This window comes from Falco biarmicus, chromosome 5 (assembly GCF_023638135.1).
Source record: "Falco biarmicus isolate bFalBia1 chromosome 5, bFalBia1.pri, whole genome shotgun sequence".
Taxonomy (NCBI): Eukaryota; Metazoa; Chordata; class Aves; order Falconiformes; family Falconidae; genus Falco; species Falco biarmicus.
Window position 1 is genome coordinate 16417451 of NC_079292.1, and position 20601 is coordinate 16438051.

Consider the following 20601-nt stretch of genomic DNA (forward strand, 5'->3'; position numbering starts at 1 on the left):
TGACACCACAGCCATGCCTTTAAGCTGTGTTCTGTGTTGGTATGTATCAATTACGCACACAATTTCTCGATGGCTTTCTTTCAGTCGCTTCTCTACCTGTAACATTTATTTTCCCGGTGTGCAGAGGGGACAGGCCCAAGGCCTCCTGCCTCCTCCTGCCAGCCCCTCACGCCAGGCACCCTGCAGCCCACACCCAGCCCTGCACGAACAGCCACCACGGCCACCGCACCCCACTCCGTGTCCCCTAAAGGCCGTCCTGTGTCCCCTACAGGAGGTGGCTGGAGTTCAACATAGCCACTGCCGCACCTGCCACCTCCTCCTGGCTCCAGGCCCCAGGTCCAGGCCTGACCCCCGGGGGCAGCGCGGCCCCCCTCCCAGCGACACTCGGCCCCCTACGGCAACACCACCACCTCTCCCCGGCGGAACTGCTGCCAAGCAGCCTAAAACGCAGCTCCAGACACCTACGCCCAGGGACGTCCCCGTGGGACAAGATGCCACCTCAGCACCGGGACTCCCGAACCGCCCACCAGCCCCGCCCCTCCCCTCCCCGCGCCGCCCGGGCCGCCCGCCCCGCGGCCTACGGCGCCTGCGTGCGGGCCCCGCACCTGCGCACTGCCGGGGGGCGGGGCTGGGCGAGCCCGGCGCGCGGGCAGCGTGAGGGCGGGAAGATGAGGTAAGCTGCCGAGCGTGGTGGGGTAGGCGGCCGGTTCCGGGCTGTCTGGCTTCTGGCAGTCGAGCTGGGGGAGAGGAGGGGAGTGAGGTGAAGGGGCAGACCGGCTCCTGTTGCGCTCCGGTTGGGAATCGGTGCGGGGCCGCACGCGGGGGTGAGGAGCCCGGAGTCCGCTTCCCCCCCGGCCTGCCGGCGTCAGAGCCGCCCCCCGGACCGAGACTCGCCCTCGGCCTCTCAGACGAGTGGCTGAAGGAGCTCTTAGCCCGGGCTTCGTGGAGCGGGTCGGCGTTGTGGAGGCTGAGGGTCGTCATTTGCCCACAGCCCGGGCACGCCGGTGCTGACGGTGACCTAGTGGGGCCAGGGTGCTTATGGGGCCTGAGGGGAAGCAGAACCGAGCGAGTCTCTCCAGCTAAACTGTGGAAACACACGCTAAATCTAGGCGTTTTAGGACCAGTGAACCGAGACAAGTCCTAAATCATCAAATCCAACCATGAAATCTGACTTGTGCTTTTGGTATCCTTACTTGGACTTAGCTGGAAAGTAAGTACTTTTTGTCCCTCCTGATCAGTCTGGAATGACATGTACAACCTTGGTACAACCTTTCTTGGTCAGGAACATCCTGAATTCAAGCTTCGGCTGATGCTAGTCCTTGCATCAGCATTGTCATTTAATCTAAATTGTTTTGTGAATATGTTGCTCTAAACATTCTTTCTCATGTGAACTCTAGGATGGGATCCCTTTGAAGACTGAGATACCAACATAGTCAGTGGAAGCATGGGTTTTCATCCAGTGGCTTAAAAGCGTTTAGTATAAGTTTAGATGTGCTGGGATGTTTGGGAAGCAAAGAGCACTGGCAGATACGGTGTCATCAACAGGCAATTTGTGCTTTTTTTGGAGTGCAGTTGGGCAGCAGGGTAGAGAAGCTGAAGTACCTTATGACTTTAGATGCATTTAGAACACTGAGTCATGTAGTCAGTGGAGCAAAAGATTTTTTTTTTTCTTCAATCCACACAAAGTTTTCAGCCTTTTCTAAAACTTTCCGTCCTTGTTTGTTCTCTGTTTTGGAGGCTACTGTCAGAATTTTTTTCTTTGCATCCTTGATATTTATTCCTAGATCAGTTTTAGAGATCAACCTTAATCAAGCTATTCAGTATTTTGTATCTTCATTCCATTTTGAATAGATACTGTGGACGGGTGGGTGGATCTGTTCAAAGCTGATCTGATAAAATGAGCCAAGGCTATTTGTATGATTTTAGGGGAGGTAATTTGCCTGATACATATGATTATGCATTTGGTTTTTGATAGCCGCATTATTTTGATTTCTCGTATTTACTCTGTGTCCTGGTTTCGGCTGGAATAGAGTTAATTTTCTTCTCAGTAGCTGGTGCAGGGGTGTGCTTTGGATTTGGTGTGAGAATAATGTTGATAACAGATGTTTTTAGTTGTTGCTGGGTAATGTTTACACTAAGTCCAGGCCTTGCCGGAAGGAAGGCTGGAGGGGACACAGCCAGGACAGCTGACTCAAACTAGCCAAAGGGATATTCCGTACTGTAGAACATCATGCTGAGTATATAAACTGGGAGGAGTTGATGACCAGCTGTTTGGTAGTTAGTTACCCACTGGGGTTAAACCATACAGTATGTGATTTACTTGTTTATTTTCCAAGTTGCTTCACACTTACAATTTCTTGATGTCTAACTGTGTGTGATGCTTAAAAATGTGTAATTTGAAGTACTGAATTTTACTATACTGGCATTACTTCTGTTACTGGGGTTATCCATTTTTTCCTCACTAATTCCACTTGGTTTTCTATTGATGATTCTACAATCCTGATTTTTACTTCAGAAAACTCTGAAGGTGAGGTATAAAAATACACACACACACACGCACACACCCTATTTCCTCAAATGTATTTATGGAAATACTTAATAGAGATTGGTCCCCAAATGAACTCTTAGTATACCATTTTCCGTAACTACATTTGTATTTATGAACCTCATTGTAGCCCAATAGCTCCCCTGTCAGTGCAACCCAATATTGCTTTTTTTCTTCAGAAAAGTTTGTTTTCCATGTCCAGTGCTATTTCTGGTCTCCTTGTGCTAACTTAATCTTTTATCATGTGGCATTGTACTTATGCCCAGTATAACAAGTTTGGCTGCAAATACGTTTAAATGTGTTTGGAGTGCTTTGTTTATTATCTTTGTCTTGATAACTTTCAGATATTCCTATCTGCTGATGAGATATCTTTATTGTGCTACCTAAAGTACCAAACTTTTCTTTTTGGCTGTCAAGTTATTGTTACATTTGACCAAGTCAGGATTCAGCTCTCGAGGTTACTTGATTTCTCTGCATGTTATCCTACATTTGTCTGTAGCTGTACCATCTTTCCAGCAGTTTTAGAAGCTGTGGACAAAGTAGTAGTGCCTTTGACTGAGGTTTTTTTCCCATGTTCTGCCTTCCCAGTGTTTGGACAATCAAGACTCCCAGTCTTTCTTGACTAGTCCTTGTCTAAAAGGGAGACTGTTTTTAATTACAGCTTTTAACTGGTTTGTGTTCCTGCTCTTTTAAAAGAGTATTTCCAGTCTTTACCATCAGCTGAATTTTCTTCATATGTCTCTGCTGCTTTTAAGCTGGGGTGAGCATTTCTGTTAACGTCTGAAGAGTTACTATATTGTCATCCTCATCTTTCCTTCTGCCCTACCTTTTCTCTGTTACTTGTAAATCCTAGTTTATTGGCTGTCCAGGGAGGTGATGATCTGTGACTAATCTACTTTCCTCATTTTACTCCCTTGCTACTTTTAAATGTATATAAAACCAGAACTAAATATGTATTTCTCCAGTTAACTAAACTACAACAATTCTTTGTTATATTGATTTGCTCATACCCTGTATACCTTTCCCTTTTTTATTTGATTTTTTAAATTCTGTTGTGAAAATGTCTGTATAATGCATTACATAGTAACATTCAATTTTGATGAGGTCTTTTAAGCCTATCATAATGATACCATTATCCTGAGCTAGAATGTCTTTTTAGATTTTATGTCAATTTTTGTTCATTTTTCTCCGTTATGTATATGACAGCAAGTGATAATTAAACCCTTTTATTTTCCAGATCACTTTCTCTCTTGTCTCTGCACCTTAAATGGGACATGCATGTTTAGGTAACTAACTACAGGAACATCAAAATGCCTAACCTTGAACATCCAGCGTACCCAGCAGCTACACTGCTTCACTTGGAAAGTTTGGTGCCTTGTCGAGAATCCCAAGTGTCCATGTTGCTGTCAATATTTGGAGAGGTAGTGCTTTTTATGTTGTACGTTTCAGTAGAACAAAGACATTCTGTTGTCTCAGAGGGGAGAGTAGAAATTTAAGGGCATTTTTGTGATGTCACGATGAACATATTTCGGTTGTGTCTTTGGGATTTGTTCTTCTTTGTTCGTTTGTTTTGTTATTCATCTTTAACGTTAGTGTTTGACAGATAAATTCTAGTAAGGTTGAAGGTTGAAAGCTGTTTTGCAGCTGTAAGGACCCAAACAAGCTTAGAGCAGTTTGTGCCTTGCTGTCGATGAAGGCTGATTTCGCTCCAGCTCTGTTCCATCTTTGTCATTTAGTAGCAGGAAGTAAGTCTGTCTGCTTCCGTGTTCTAGAGTTCTGATGTTTGGTGGGGTTTTTTTTCAGTGGCAATGTAGAAATTATGTCTGTTTTTGAGCTGTTAATCTAACATCTACGTGCCTGAATTCGAAGTACATGAAATTGGTCTGATTCTTAGTTCTGTTGCTGACCATAAGGTGGAAATCACTGGCTTGTTAATTGATTCTGTTAATGCTAGGAAAAGCTGTGGTAAAAAGTAATGGAGATTTTTATCTGCAAACTTAAAGGCGACTGGTGTATCCATTTACATTCAGTTAACAAAATGAAAATTAGTATCTCTTTCTGGTTCTGCCTTTAATTATAGATAATAATTACATCACATTACAATATTTAAGTTTTATGTATTTATTACAAGCATAGTGGCAACAAGTCATCTTAAAAAAAAAAAGGTACTTAAATTCCTCTTAAATATGTAGGTTAGAGTATCCGCATGTCTTGCACAACAGTGCCTTCATCTTGGATTAATTGAATATTATTGTTTTTCATTAAATTTTTGTCAAATTTATTTTTTATTCATTTTTAAGTCAATGTACAAGATTCTTAAAAGTGAGAAAAGCACAAACATAAATACCTGTTCAGAATGAAATAGAAAGAATGAGTTGTTCTCCTTGCATCTTAAAAAAAAATCCATGAAATACACAGCATCAGTACCATTAGATAAATGAGTTATTATATCAAATATTGCCTTGTGAGAGAAGAGTGGGCTCCTTTACCATCTCCTCCATCAAACCATTTAATTCTTTTCTGTTTGGTGCTAATGGAAAGAAACAGAGTTTGTAGTGTTTGCAGAAGTTATAACGACGTAAAACTTGCAATTTGTGCTTACTGAGATTTTGTGTTAGTTAACAAAAACAAACCAACAAAAACATATACCAAGTAAGAAAAGCAGCTGGTTCTTAATTCAAATTAGTTTTCTTGTCTGTCCGTCTCCGTCCTGCTCTCCACCCCCCCCCCCCCCCCCCGAAAAATATATAGTGGTTGTAACAGTTTCACCAGTATTTTTGTATGATACTTGATTCTTGGGACTTATCCTCCCAGCATTTCAGTGAAGATGAAACATAAATCTTGATCACGCTGATTCCATAATAATTGGCATATTTTATATTTAATGTCTCAGTTTAAAAGATAACTTTTCTTCTGGAGAGAAACTTTGTTGATAAATCTTACATCTGTTGAATGAAAAAAGAATTGAAATGGCGGCAGTGGTTTTTTCTTTTTTTTTTTTTTCCTTAGCGTCAGCAGTTTAGTCTTCCATCCATCTTTATCTATGGACATACATCTAGTGGAAAGACTTATGTGATGCGAACTCTTCTAAACACCTTACAGGTAAGAATTTTCACAATGGCGATTGAATTTAGAATTTATTTGTAACAGATGATCCCTCAAACTAGCTTCCACTTTCTTGAAATGGTTTGTTTCCTCAGCCATTTCTGCCTTCTCAGTTCTTCTCCACTTACTGTTTGATGAATGTGTTGCTGTTCTCACTATGCACTTAGTATGTACGACTTCATTTAACCCTGAGATGCCATATAAATCATAATAACTTTTCTAAGAAAGTTTGAAAAAGAAAAAAAGAAGCCCAGTTTTGTTTAGCTTATTCCCTTGACTTTAACCTGAAATAGCTTCAGTGACAAGTACTCTTATGATGATTACAATTCAATCTGAGTCACTGATAGCGTACCTTTTTTGAATCTTCTTGTTATTCTCCTTTGTTTTATTTAAAAATTTAAACTAATTTATTTGTATGTGAAAAGAGGGAGCAAGCATATGAAGAACAGTGAGAAGAATTTGCAGTAGTGGAATTCTGTTCTGTTTGTTTTGTGTTGACACACATCCAAATGAAATTAATAGAGTTTATGATCTGTGTAAATGTCAGCCTAAAAGCTTAAACAATAAAGTTGTTAAAAGCATTCAAAGCAAACGTACAAGCTATACATGTTTGCTTTAAAAAAACCCACACCTGAGTCTGAAATGGTGAAAATCACTGGCTGGATACCAGGCAGCTGCCATTCTTTCTGATATCGATAGTTATTTTTGCAGACTTGAGGTGAATGTTGTATTCATTGCAGTAAATTTGGTTGGTTGTGATCATCCTTCTTACAGAAGCAGGAAAATCTGAAACTCTGAAAAAAGAAACAGTGCAGGAGTTCTAAAATGTTGGAGCAATGTTGCATAGGAACAATTGATTTAATTCCTGAACAATTAACAGTTATTCTTTTGCTTAATGAATCGGCTATACATGGGAGAAGTGTACTGATAGCCCTTTTTAGCATTATATTTTCCAAACCTGTTTAAAAATACAAATTTTGTGCACTTTAATTTATTCTAGATCCTCCAAACACGTCTTGATATGCATTGTAAGTTAGAAACCCTAATAAACAGGATGCCATTCACGGTTTCTAATGTAATAAAATCAGTTATCCAGGTGTGTTTGTGTTTACTAAGCTTGGCATTACCAGGTCTTTTGCGGTGAATTGGATCTTATTCTCCTATGCCAGCATTATTGTTGTTTTCCTCCTTGGTTTAACCCCGGCTGGTATTTAAGAACCCCCTCACCCAGGGAGGTCGGGAGGAGAATTGGAAAGGAACGTGAAACTTGAAGTTGAGATAAGAACAATGTAATAATTGAAATAAAAGAACAACAATAATAATAGTTATAAAGAAAAAGAGGGAGAAGGGTAGCGGAATGAAATCCAGAGGGAAGGGGGGAAAGGTAACTAGTGACATACAATACAACTGCTCACTACCCACTGACTAATGCCCAGCCAGTCCCCAAGCAGCTGCCCCCCCCCCCCCCCCCCCCCCAAGTTTATATACTGAGCATGACATCCCATGGTATGGAATGTCTCTTTGGCTGGTTCGGGTCAGCTGACCTGGCTGTGTCCCCTCCCAGTTTCCTGTGCCCTTCCAGCCCTCCCACCCCTGAAGTCTGAGAAACTAAGAAGTCCCCAACCACACTGTTCCCACACCAAATCCAAACCACAGCACTGCACTAGCCACCAAGAAGAAACTGAACTCTATCCCAGCTGAAACCAGGCTACTCCTGTATGAGCATCACTTTCAGAAGTGTTAGGACTGTATGTTCTTTTTCAGCTTCACCATCTAACATAAACTTCCTTTGGATTCCTGCTCTTAGAAACCGGTGTGGGAGTAGGCAGGAAGTAGGTCAAGGAGGACTGGTAAGACAGATCATGGAATATATGAAGTGGAAACTACTGAGAATTCATTATACAGTTTTGGTTTTGGAGCCTCGCATTCCTAGGGTGCTAGGACTACAAACACTCTTTCTCTCAACTGTTACGGAAGAAAACTAATACTGTCTACTAGGGGATGAGTTATATCCTTGATTAATACTGGAGTTGCTATGGGTTACTAAACTGTAGCAGGAACTTTGTTATGAATGAACTTCAGTTGCCAGGGCTGCAGGCAGAGAAAGCTACTTTTTAAACTTCATGCGAGAATCTGAACTAGGTGTGGGTTGTCATGGCTGAATGCATGTTTCTTACAAAAATAGTTATCTTGAAGAATGATGTAGAGAGGTATGGCCTTAAGTCCTTTTCAGTCCCTCTCTAGTCACTGCTGGCAGAAGACTTCCAAGCACTAGATTCTTGGCACTTTTGTGGCCCTTCTTTTTCCGTTAGCAAGTGTGTATGTTCATGCTAGTTTTATTCGTTGTTCTAATTTTTCCCAAAACGTATTTTAAAGTCCTCCTAAGGTGAAGGGTATCATTACAGAAATTTCCATCTAAACATGTAAATACCTATGTTTTTGTCATTCATGAACTTCAGGGATTTAAATCCAATGACAGGTGCTACCTTCACACCTAAACCGTACATCTCCGCTTAGATGTTCTCATAGCCCTGATACTTTTGGCTTGTCCCGAGTCCGCTTAACACATATCTGCAGGACTGGGTTTTATGCAAAAATCTCCTTCATTAAAAATTTTGCAGAGGGAGAAAGTTGGAAGATGGTGGTTAATGATCCCCTTCCATGCAGTAGCCTTTGGTGCAATGCTCCTTAGGCTGTGCTGCCCACTTGCAACATACCCAAAGATGTGGCTAGACCTTGGAAATCAATAGGGTTGAAGCAGCAACTGTTTCTGTAGAACTTGCTATTGCCAAGTATAGGTGTCTCCTACATAATGTGGTGGTGTGAATCATATCTGAGGCACCCAGCTTTCCTTTTGCTGTAGAGGTGCAACACTTTGCATAGGTGTTATGGAGATATAACTCCTTTCTTTTAGTAGTGTTCAAAATAACAAAAAGCTTTTTATTACATGATGTTTGAGTGGATTGCCAGCATATACCCACACTTTCCCACATCTGCTGAATTATATGCCATATTTTGTATTTTAAGTAGTAACACTGGAATGAAGTACTTAGATTTTTTTGTTGTTGTTTTGTTATAGACACACACATTCCTGTATCAGAAGTTTAGTTTTTCAGGTAGTGCGTATGTATCCCAGTGATTAATGTTTTACAGAGGTTTTAACGTTCAGTGTGAAAAAGAGCATATGCCTTACCAGAGAGTATGAAGCTATGCAAATAATCTATTTCTTAAAGATAGAGTTGCTAGAAAATTGTTTTTTGCCTTATGTGTGTTTGAATACTGGTACTATGTTGTAGTCTATAGTGTCTTCTATTTCTAGAAAAATGATCTTAACTTTTCAATATTACTAAATTGGTACTTACAAGTACGTTTTATGGATTGCCATTAAATGTATCTCATACTCTGTTTTTTTCACATGCTCTTTGCTCTAAAAAGATTCAGTTTTCTAAAAATGTTCTGCACAAGCAGGCCAATTACACATGTCTGATACAGGAACTTACACTTTATCATTTGTATGCAGCGAATGCCAAAAATACTGGAGTAATTTTGGGCAACGTGCTTCTAGATTATTTTCCTTGTAGCGTAAGTTTGAGAAGTTCATGCTATCTAGACACCGTAGTTTGTAATGGACTATTTTACGATACTGTGATGTGTTAAAATTGTCTTAACTATTCTGTGAACTAAGTGCTGTTTGGTTTTCTTTTTACATACCGCTCACAATTTTTAAATACAGTTATAAGATATACTGTGTGTTTCAGTTTTTAAGCATAATTAGAAGATATACTGTTCTGTATGAGCATTCATCAGATTTATATTCACTTTGTGATATATAATATTTTGACTAGGTACATAAGTAATCACTCTTCGTTGCCAGTTTTTTTGGTGCTCTGTATTCTGTTGGCACGGTGTGGTTTCTTCAGTTGTCTCACCTGGAAAAGAAAACTGATTCTGGAGTATTTACACTGAAAAAGCCAAATAATGTTGTATCTTTCTTTTTATCCTATTCAGCTTCCTCATGTATTTGTGAACTGTGTGGAATACTTTTCTTCACGACTTCTTTTAGAAGAAATTCTCATCCAGTTGCAAAGCTATTCTTCTAAGATAGAACAGACTTCTCATGTGCCTTGTGATAGTTTAAATGACTTTGTACGTCTGTTTAAACAAGTTGTTGCGAGTCAAGAGCTTCAAGATCAAACATTATACATTGTAAGTAATGTAATTTTAATGTTCCATTTCTGTTAAGGTGGTGTGAGTAATTGTTATCAATACTACATATGTGAAACCTGCATTTTAGAGCACTTTTCACAAAATTTTTGTGTGGGCCTCATTCAGAATCTATTGACTGGTTTATCATTTCTGTTGCTTTACTGACTTCAGATGAGGTTCTGTAGTTTTCCTGATTTTAGAACTTTTTTCTGCAGAAAACCTGTATAGTGTAGCTAATACTGAACATAAATCAATAAATCACACTGCATATTTAAATTGAGTATGTAATAGTATTACAAAATCTTTACATATAGAGAGCCTGTATTTGTTTTATGAGTAAGTCATGCTTATCTGTTTCTTTGTGAAGATAGCTCCACAAATGAGAAAGCAAAGGTGGAAAGCAGGGCAGAAGTGAATTACAGAGTGCGCAAATTACAAGAATTGATTGGTTAGAATAGGTTCAAGTTAGAAGTTGGTATTAAGGAACTAATATGCATAATTTCCTCTGTAAAAGTGCTGTTGAGATCTTACGTCTTCAGCTACACTTGTGGTCCTCAGAGACAAGAACTGTAGTTTTAAAATTAAGATGGAAAAAAAGGCAACGAAAAATTTGATGACATACTCAAGTGGAATAAACAGGCAGACTGCATGAAAAATAATCGGAATTTAGATCACAAATATGATTGAATCAGTGTAGTACTAGAACACTGGGGTTTGGTTTTGGTTTTACTCTGTGATAATCTTAACTATATAAAGGATTCAAAATTTGCAGACATTTGCAACAGCATTTATTATGCCAAGAGATGAGTGTAGAAACAAATTTTAGGCATACAAAAGGTCTGAAGAAAGGACATAGACTCCTCAAAACTATTTTTTCTCAGCTCTTATTTGGTTGAAAAAAATCAATTCTCTTAAAAATTTGAATGCCATAGTATTACTAATGCATTTTATATGCATTGTGGACCTTCAAAACACGTGGACTGAAACTTCAGCCCAGCAGCAGGAGTAAAGAGGTTTTAAAAGAGGTGAAATTATTTAAGAAAACCTGAAAGTGGTTCAGGATTGAAAGCTTAATGACCCTGGGTAATCACTCTGCATGTTTCTCAGAGCAATCAATGGGCACACTGCTTTGGCTTTTTTGCAGTCAAACAAGAAATTCGTAATTACACTGAACTAAATGACACTTAATTACATAACATAATTATACTTCATTCTGTTTCACAAGTTATAGTTCAGTAAGTTTTATTTCCATTCAAAAATAGTTGACTGCTGTGTTAAATAACTTCATATTATGTTTAGTGGAAACAGTGCTATCTCATAGTTTTCTCCAGCTCATAAGGTTAATAAATTTGACATACTTCTTAAAAATTGGAGGAAGAAAAAATGCACCAGTACTTATAATAGGTAAGAAGTTATACATAGATAATTCATTTTAATTTACTGTTACAAAAGTGGTATTGGCAGCCTTCAACAATTCCATAAGAACAAAATTTAGTGCGAAAATAACCTTTAGGGAATTAAAAAAAATAATTTATATAGCAAAATGTTACTTTCAGGTTAAAAATTGCATTAAAAAACTGTTCTACATCAGTAAAGAATGCTTCATGAGTTATATGAAAACTAGTATCATTCAGAAAACTAGAGAAAACAATGGTTATGGAAAGCAAACCATTAAATACCTGGAAAGGTTCAATTGTATTACGTAAATAGTTGCTGAATCGGAAGAATTCAGTATTAAATTAGTATTTCAGTTCCGTTCTGCATGGGAACAGACAGGAATGGGGGAAAATCAATTCATGTGTATTAACCTGTGTCATCTGGATTTAGTGTAGAGTGGTTGAAATTGAGACTGATGGAAGACCAGCATGCTGGTAACATAAACTGGCAATGCTAATTTAGTTTATTTCATTTTGGTAGTAAATAATGCGATATTTCAGCCCAATTAACTGGGAGCCAATTAAGATAAATGTTTACTTACAGTGAAAGGTTTCTAAAGGTTTCTCTTAACCCAAGCATGGATACTGATTTTGTGTGATTACTTGTGAAAAATGAATTTATTCATTTTGACTGTCTGAAAAATTGGAGCAAGTATAACTTGTAGTTATTCATACTTTTACAGTATTTAGCACGTTACAGAAGTAACAAGCTGCTGTCAATGGACAGTCCTAAAAGGTATAGTTTTTTTTAAAATGCTGAAGGGTGACAAATTATATTAAAACTAAAGAATAAGCCATGGATTTATAGGTCTGCGGGCAGACTGTTTCTGTGAACCACTTGACATACTCTGCAAGCCAGGGTCACAGTGTATTGTATCTGCTGTAAGTAGAAACTCTAGGTTTTTTTCTGTTTAGCTAAAAAGTAAGATCTACTGAGGTCAAGATCTTAAAGCTTTGTGTTGGGTAGCTACATGTCAGTGGATCCAATAAGCAGTATTTTATTAGTAAAAATATGTAGCGTCTATTTGGCTGGGACCTAAAGTGGTCTTCACTCTTGAAGTTATTTATTATATGAACCAAATGCAATTGTCAGTATAAAATCATATGTTTTATTGCTGTTTTAATAAATTCCAAGAAGTATGAACTATTAATGCAGATACTGCTCTTTCAGGGTTTTTTTCCTGCACAGTGTGATTTTGAAATACCATTTTCATAAACTGTTTCTTGGTTGTCCACATAAAATTCTTTTTCTTACTGTGGGCAGCAGAAATGATAGGTATCTTGCATTTCCTCCCCACATCAAAATATTAAAAGGATAAAAAAATACATTTTATAGGGACCTATAGATTCTCTTTCAACAGCAGTAAGTCAAAAGAAGTAATGAATTTCAGAATTTAGATTCATATTGAGAGTAGTAAATAGAACACGAAAGAAATATATTTCTATTATCTTTTTTCATTCCTGTCAAGATTTTAATTGTACTGGGAATAATGTATTTTTTTTGCCAAAGGATAAACTTGCATGTTTTCATGCTCCTATTTCTTCTCTAGGTTCCAAAATGTTAATTAAGCTTTACATATGCTACATATCTGTTACTGCTATGTGAGGTTTACGTACAGTACAATAAATCCTCTAAATTTCTAGGCTACAAACTATGGCAAGAAAAGTTTCTCTCAAAATTCAGTTGTGTGAATTCCAGATAGCTAACTTTTTGAAAATATCAGCTCTTACTTGTTTCTGAAAAATAATTTCATAGTGGGAAAAGATAGCTCTCCTGCAGTAAACATGTTTATACAGTGCTATAGTACTACACATAATTTTGAAATATTAGAAGGATTTTGAATAAAAATTGAGATTTCAATGGTGGTTAATGCTATCATGGCTTTGTCAGTGGTTTTCTTGACTGATATGTACTTAAATTTTAATTCTTAACTGCCCTAAGGCATGCGAATGTTGTTTGCCTGGGGATTGAATCTTGTTTTTAAAGGATGGCAGTGCTGCTTGGTCTTCCTGGAAGCACACCTGAAGCAATAATCTCTCCAAAGTTGCTGGTTTAAGGAGTCTTGATACTTATGTGGTTTCTGCTGTCTAAGAGCCTCTGGTGAAAAGTTTCCAACAGCTATGAATTGATTTTAAGTCCATGTAAGAGTGGAAGTTGACATTGTCTATATAATGTCATCGTTTTGTTAAAAGGTACTGGACAGAGCAGAACAGCTGAGGGAAATGGAAGCAAACATCCTGCCAGCATTTCTTCGGCTTCAAGAGTTGGTAAGTTTCTGAAAAAAAAAAAAACCAGCCATGTGAGTCCTGCATATTGAAAGTAACTAAACACATGGTATCTGTCCATCTAGGCTTGCAAAATTAATTTTACCCCACCCCCCACCCCAGTAATCACCTGGCAGTGGTCAAAACTAGAAACCAAACCAGAATGTAAATGTTGGCAGGTTTTTCTTAATTCTTTTTAAGAATTCTGTTTTAATAGTATCTTGTTTTATGATATCTGATCTGTTGTAGATTCTTTTGAGGCTGGTGTCAGATATATAGCTGTCTTTTCTGTAATTTTTTTTTTGTTTTTAAGAAGAATTTTTATACTCTTTAAATAAAGTTCTGTAGTAATTGGCAAAAAAAAATCTCAAGCACGCTGTAATCTGTAAGGAGAAGCTTCAACATAGCTCCTGTCGGCTTGGTGCAAATAAATAAATAAACCCCCTTTTAGAGTTTGTCAGATGTTTGTGTGGGAATCCAAGGTCTGCTTTTGAGTCGGCTGCTGATTCAGAGAGCCCAGCCACATTGAAGGAATTCAGCATTGGAATTGTGAATTTTCAATTTGTGAAACATTTGTTTTCCTCAAGTTTCTCCAGTGTGAAACTTCAGAACGCTATGCAGTGGTCAACTTGGGGATGGTCAGTAGACCACCAGCTATTTAATTGTTGCTGGAGCTGCACAGCTGCAGCTGTGAACGTACTTTATGTTGGCAGAGAGTTTGTACACTGCTATGCCACAGTATGTTTCTGATTGGAGTAAACCATTGCATCTTTCTCTCCCTTCTGTAGTATCAAAGCTTATGCCTTGGAATAGGGAAAAATGGTGCATCCTCTGAAAAGAAATTGAGGACAAAACCAGAAGATGGTGGTACTTTGAAATATCTGAACATCTAAATAGCTGAAATGATACTTATTATCTCAAGATTTTTGTGTGGTACTCTTAATCTTCTGGTGACACTGATTTCTCTATTTGCTGAATGAAGACTTGATTCACAGCTGTGTTCTTAATGCTGGCAGCTGGTGTGTTTTCTGGCTCTTCTTGTCAGTTCTTACCATGTTCTGGATTTTGCTGCCCCAGAAGTAGAAACAACCTGGCAGAGACGGGAGGAAACCTTGGGCCTATGATTGCTGTTCAGGAACCAAAAAGGCTTAAATTCTGGACTGAGGCTTTGTAAAACTCTTGTGCAGCTGATGTTGCAAAGAAATGTTGTAGGAGCAAATCTACTACATCACTTCCTTTCCTGGAGTGAAGGGAGGCAAGAAACTTCATCAGTGTTGAAAGACTTCATGGAACTGGTGAAGAATGGATTATAGGATGCCTGATTTCCATGAAGATTATGGTGGGAAGTTTTTCATGTTGGAAGGCCTGTCAGGAGCTAAACTAAAAATACTCTAGCACTTTTATCAGCTAAAATACTAGGAAGTCTGGGAGAGGAATACAACTGAAAGAAATCTATGGAAAGATGAACTTTTGTTAGAAGAAAAAAATGTTCCATAAAACCAGGGAAAGAATAAACAGTAAAGAATATCAGTGGGTGCCACATTGGCAAGAAGTAGAAAGAGTAAACAAAAGAAGATTCTACTTGAATTTCAGGGAAGGGGAATAGCATTTTAACTTTTATTTCAAGTCATTCATATCTCATATTAAGCATTGTAATTTGATCAGGTTACTTCCTTTTATTTTCTTGAGGCACCTCGATAGTTTTGAAGTGTCTTTCTTGAAAAATTATATTTAAAAACATCTTTTGTTATGCAGGATTTTTAGTACGGTTACAAAAAACTTGCAAAAAGGAAGAATGATGCATCAGTTAGCTTCATATTAAGAAGCTGATACATTGCAGGGTTATCAAAATAAGGATATTTTTTTTTTAATGTGAAGCATGTTGTTGTCTATTGACCAAAACATCAAACTCAAGGCAAATAAATTGTCAATAAAAAATCAGTGAAAAAGAATGTATTATTATGTTGCAGCCATTGTTGGTAAGGTACACAGTTAATACTGTTTTTTTTGTTCTGGGATTTTTTTGTTTATTTTACAAATAAGCTGGTCATTAAAAACAAAGTACTATATAGCTTGATTTCAGACGAAAACTGAGTGGTTTTTTGCTTTTTAACTTTTTCTTTTTGTTCTGAAAGTCTGGGTTTATTTACCAAAGTAAAATGCTGTCTTAACTGTGGGAGTAAGGCAGGAATCTGCTTGGTATTGTCTAGTACCAGAGCTCTATCACCCCACAAAGCTTACATGTCAGTGAAATGGCAAGGGATGCAGAAAAATCTCATGTAATTATGAAAATCTGCAAATGAGCTTCTTGATTAGGCCAGCTGAAGCTTTATTTCTATGCCAGTAATTTGTATTGAGCTGTAAATTTGATGATTTTTGTGGGACAGAAAACTCACAATAATAATTCTTCTCATTTTCATTCTCAATTTCTTCTCTCTGTAGACTGACAGAAATGTGACAGTTGTTCTGCTCAGTGAAATAGTATGGGAACTGTTCCGTCCAAGTATTGGATGCTTTGAGCCATTCACCTTGTATTTTCCTGATTACAGCATAGGTAAATAATTCTTTAATCTGCTTTTTGGGGAGTCAATAATACTTTGTCAAACAACATCCAAATGTTCTTTCTGTGTTTATCAGTATGCCTTTTACAGAATCCAGAATATGTAATATTCCTGGGATGTAAAAGCCTGTATTCACACAACCTCTAAAAGATTTGTCTGTTTCCACTTGCCAAAACACTTCAAAGTAACATTTGGTTCCCTTAGATTTGCTGATTCTTTTAATCAGCGTAGCTTTTTGTGGATTTTGGTTTTTTTAGTGATGATTACAGTTTGGTTTTCCACTTAACTTGTAAAATGCAGTCAGTTTATTGTTAGCTTTAGATAAGCAAAACTTATTTTTGTTTAAACAGGACACCTGCAGAAGATCTTGTCTCAGAATCATCCCCCAGAATATTCTGCGGATTTCTATGCTGCATATATCAATATTCTGCTTGGTGTCTTCTATATGGTCTGTAGGGACCTGAAAGAACTTCAGCATCTGGTGAGATGAGCTCCTTTAGATTTGTTACTTTGTTTTGGGGTACTTTTTGCCAAATGAGCTCTGAAAGTCTAGATTTATTTTTGAATAAGGACAAACAGAAAATCATGGCATCATAGAATGGTTTGGGTTGGAAGGGACCTTTAAAGGTCATCCATTCCAACACCCCTGCAATGAGCGGGGCCATCTGCAGCTAGATCAGGTTGCTCAGAGCCCCTGCCAACCTGACCTTGAATGTTTTAAGGGATGGGGCATCTACCACCTCCCTGGGCAACTTGTTCCAGTGTTTCACCACCCTCACCATAAAAGATTGCTTCCTTATCTAGTCTGAATCTACCCTCTTTAAGTATGTGTTAGCTGAAAATGCAGTTTTGCTGAAAGTCCATAAAGAAGGCTGCAATTGTTTTGGTGGCTGTAAAGGGTTTCCATTACTATGTACTTTTCCAGTCAGAGGAGACAATAGCTGCACTAACAAGATGCCAGTCTGCATGGGGTTCACCCAGCCTAGAACATCTGTTTTGGTTTTTGAGCTCAAGCTGTTCCTTTATATCAGAGAGTGACTAGGAAGACTAGGCTACCTATTTTTACCTGTTGGGATAAGAAGGTAGATGTGATTAAACCTTTTATTCCTACTAATAAATACAGCAGAATCGATTGCTGCAATTGCAGCAGTTTTTGAGGAACAACTCCATTACTTGGTTAATGATTTTTTTGTTTGCAGTTCAGTCAGAGGTAGTAATAGTTACAATTTTACTTTTTCAAGCAGTGATAAGCCTCACAGTGCTGCTTCTCTTCAAGTTATTTTTACATGTGCTTATGTGAATTTGCTCTTATTCCTGCCTTCTTACTTGCATGGACATCTGTAATCCCTAAATAGCCTTCTGTTGTATTCATTTTCTGGACTATAGAGTGGAATGCCAGAACAGGTGCTTTCAACATTTGAAGAATGCAGGTCTCAGCATGTCCATTCTCAAGTTCTATTGTTTCCTGTGTTTATTAAATGTAACTTGCCACCAACGTTCTTTATACTTCTACTTTATGGGAAATTTAAGTTCAAATTTGAAATATTTTCCTATATTATTCAGGAATGTAAAATTTTCACTTGATTTGCCTCCTGTGGAGGGTTTTAAGGTAAACTGCTACAAGCCAGATCTGCAGCACAGTTTTACAGAAACATAGCATATTAATATGACTCAAAGGCCTAGAGAAGCGAGGAGTGACATAAATGTTTTCACTGTCTTTGTTTTGGAATTAAGAATAAAATAGTTAAGTCAAAGTTCCTGCAGTATAGTCATGCCTGAGGGAACAAAAATAAACTGAAGGTGTTTGGTAAAAGGAGTTTTAACCATATATCAATTGAAGAACAAACTAACAGAAGAAAAATAAAAGATTACTTGATGGTGACCTTTGCATAAGAAAAGCTGAACAGCAATAACAATTATTAGCTGACCAGATTATTATTTAAATAACTACTTTGTACAAGGAAATTTTACAAGTTTGAAGGGATCAGTGGTTATGGCCGGTGAACAAAGCAGTGCTGGTGAGAGAATCTGAACGTCCTGCCTGCATTTCCATCAGCACCATGTAGCTAAACTTCAGCTGAACTTACCTGTTAACTATAAAGGTTTTATATTTAAATGAGATGGCTGACATCTGATGGAGGTGCAAATAGAAACTAGGGTCACAGTTCTTCTAGACATGTGCTTGAGCGATTCTGCTTAACAGAACGATTTCATTAGCTTTAGATGTAGTGTTTGTGTGTGTGTGAAATACTAACATTATGAAAAGATTTATGTAACTGGACCATAAATTATTGTGCTTGACAGGTCTCTTCTGTAGAAGGTAATGACAGACACATACAACCCTCTGCGGGCTTCTGAACAACTCCGTAGTGGCTAATAGAGACTCTAAATGTGTATTTTACTATGCATGATTATTAATGAATACATTCTGGAATGATTTTAGATTTAGATGTGGAAGTTACTGCATTGAGTTCTGTATACTAGCACAGAGATTTAATAAGGTGCAATAGGACAATAGGAGCAAGAAATGTGAGGATTGTTATTTTACAAAATTCTGTGTGATACTGATTTAACCACTGTAGAAAAAAATCTAGATGACAACATTGTCAAAATTCTCTCAATCTTACCTTAAGCAAAAGGATATAGTTTGAATATGGAATGTGTTAGCAGGGTCGGTTTATATTTGGGGGTTTTGTTTGTTTGTTTGGGTTTTTTAAAGTAATTTTGGTTTGTGTGTGTGGTCTACTTTTCCACATGCTGAACTGCTCCTGGAATGGAAAGTTTTATGTGAAAATGGAGTAAAAAAAGTTAATTAAGACATTTTTATTGCATTTATAATGTTTAATTACTATTTTTTGTAAAAAACCCGATGCAACCTCTGAGTACAGTAAACAGATTTTGCTGAGATCAAAACCAAGTAACCTGTGATAGATGACTTCTGCTTGTGTTTTAATCTACAGAAGTATTGTGATGTTTTACAGTATAACATTTGGAAGTAAGCAGCATAATTAGTAACAAAAATAATTCATTGCTTTTGCAAAGTAATGAATTATGCTGCTTGTTATATTCTGTAGCTAAATCAAATATATTTAAATTTTTAATATGTTGTACTTTTTACTTTCTGTAGGCAGTGCTCAATTTTTCTAAATACTGTGAACCAGTGGTCAGAGGAGAAGGTAAGTTTATGTCTTTAGGTTGAGCGGGTGTATGAGAGTACAGGTGCCTTCCTGTGGGTTTTGTGGAGGACTTTGCTTTGATCTTCATTGTGTTGTGACCATTTCTCTGGTCACGATGGCCATACTTATTCCAGTTGCACCCAGTAGGCAACATTTGCAGCGGAAGCAGTAGATGGCATTTGTGGGTGGTGTTTTACGGAAATGAGATGGAAATACTGTGAAAACTTGCTTCCCCCCTATAAATCTTCTTCCTTACTCAACCACCAGGACTTCTGCGAAGTAATGGGATAAGTAATTTCTCTGTCAAGGCTAAAAGGAGAAATGAAAGTGGGGGTTCTGCCACACTGTCCCAGAGTATCTCAGAATACCCACAGAGAAACAGCCTTGCATGGTAGCGTGTGCTTACAAATGGATGATGATGGTGCATCATCCGAATACAGCATTTCAGAGTCAGGGTGTTAGACTTACATCTTGCCTGTGGTTATTCAGGTGTCAGAGGTAAGACTTGTAGTGTTGTGTGAGTTAAACATCTAACAGAGCTGATTCTGGCTTGATGCAGCAAATGAACGTGACACCCGCAAGCTCTGGAAAAATATTGAACCTCATTTGAAGAAGGCAATGCAGACTGTTTATCTCCGAGAAATATCCAGGTAATTTGGGGAGCGAGGGTTTGTTTTGTTGAGGTTGCTGTTTTTAACAAGCTTCCTCTCTGAATATTTGATGATAATAAAAGTATTACGTTTCGTGGCATTTTTTTTTCTTGCTAGGTAGAATCTTTTTAATTTGTATTTCTTTCTTGCCATATAATGTTAGAAATAGGGCATCTCAGGAGGAAATTTTTAAACAAAACAGTATTTGCAGCATATAAAATATTTAAGTAAATCAGTGGCAGCAAGCTGTGTTCTGTTTTCACTGATGGTCATGCAGGTATATCCATTTTCTGTCATACATGAAACTCCCAGGCATGGGAACCCATCCTCAGAATGTACAGGCACATTTTAAAGCACACTTGTAAAGTTGATTTGGCAGATCCTCACTGTACCAAGGGTGGATGGAAGCTTCAAAATTCTTATGAGACATTACAGGTTTTGAACATAGGTGTTCCTTATCTTTATTTACTGGAGCTAGATTTGTACATTTGCTGTGCTTTCTGACCCCTTATTTTCTTGTCCAAGGGCAAAATTTTCCTTATATGGAATTGCCATTTTTGACAGCATTAAAAGCTGGTGTCCTGCTAACAGACGGAGTTTCTTGTGGGTATGGTTTTGGATTCCTTGTTTATTTCTTACGTTGCCAGACTGCTAGAA

The 20601-nt window shown here is 37.9% G+C and overlaps 1 protein-coding gene across 3 annotated transcripts in view; it reads left to right on the top strand.

Annotated features, from left to right (window-relative positions):
• Positions 1-622: 622 nt before the first annotated feature.
• Positions 623-20601, top strand: part of ORC5 (origin recognition complex subunit 5) — a 76301-nt gene continuing 56322 nt past the window's right edge. Inside the window, exons 1-9 of one of the 3 annotated variants that reach the window (XM_056340637.1) lie at positions 623-673; positions 3783-3966; positions 5555-5647; positions 9659-9856; positions 13486-13560; positions 16000-16111; positions 16469-16599; positions 19246-19294; positions 19854-19944. In XM_056340637.1, the coding sequence (XP_056196612.1) occupies positions 3856-3966; positions 5555-5647; positions 9659-9856; positions 13486-13560; positions 16000-16111; positions 16469-16599; positions 19246-19294; positions 19854-19944 (860 nt within the window). In that variant the 5' untranslated portion in view covers positions 623-673; positions 3783-3855. Of the gene's footprint in view, positions 674-699; positions 1211-3284; positions 3306-3782; positions 3967-5554; positions 5648-9658; positions 9857-13485; positions 13561-15999; positions 16112-16468; positions 16600-19245; positions 19295-19853; positions 19945-20601 lie in introns of those variants that run through there. The other 2 variants (XM_056340636.1, XM_056340638.1) reach the window with 2 other exon arrangements.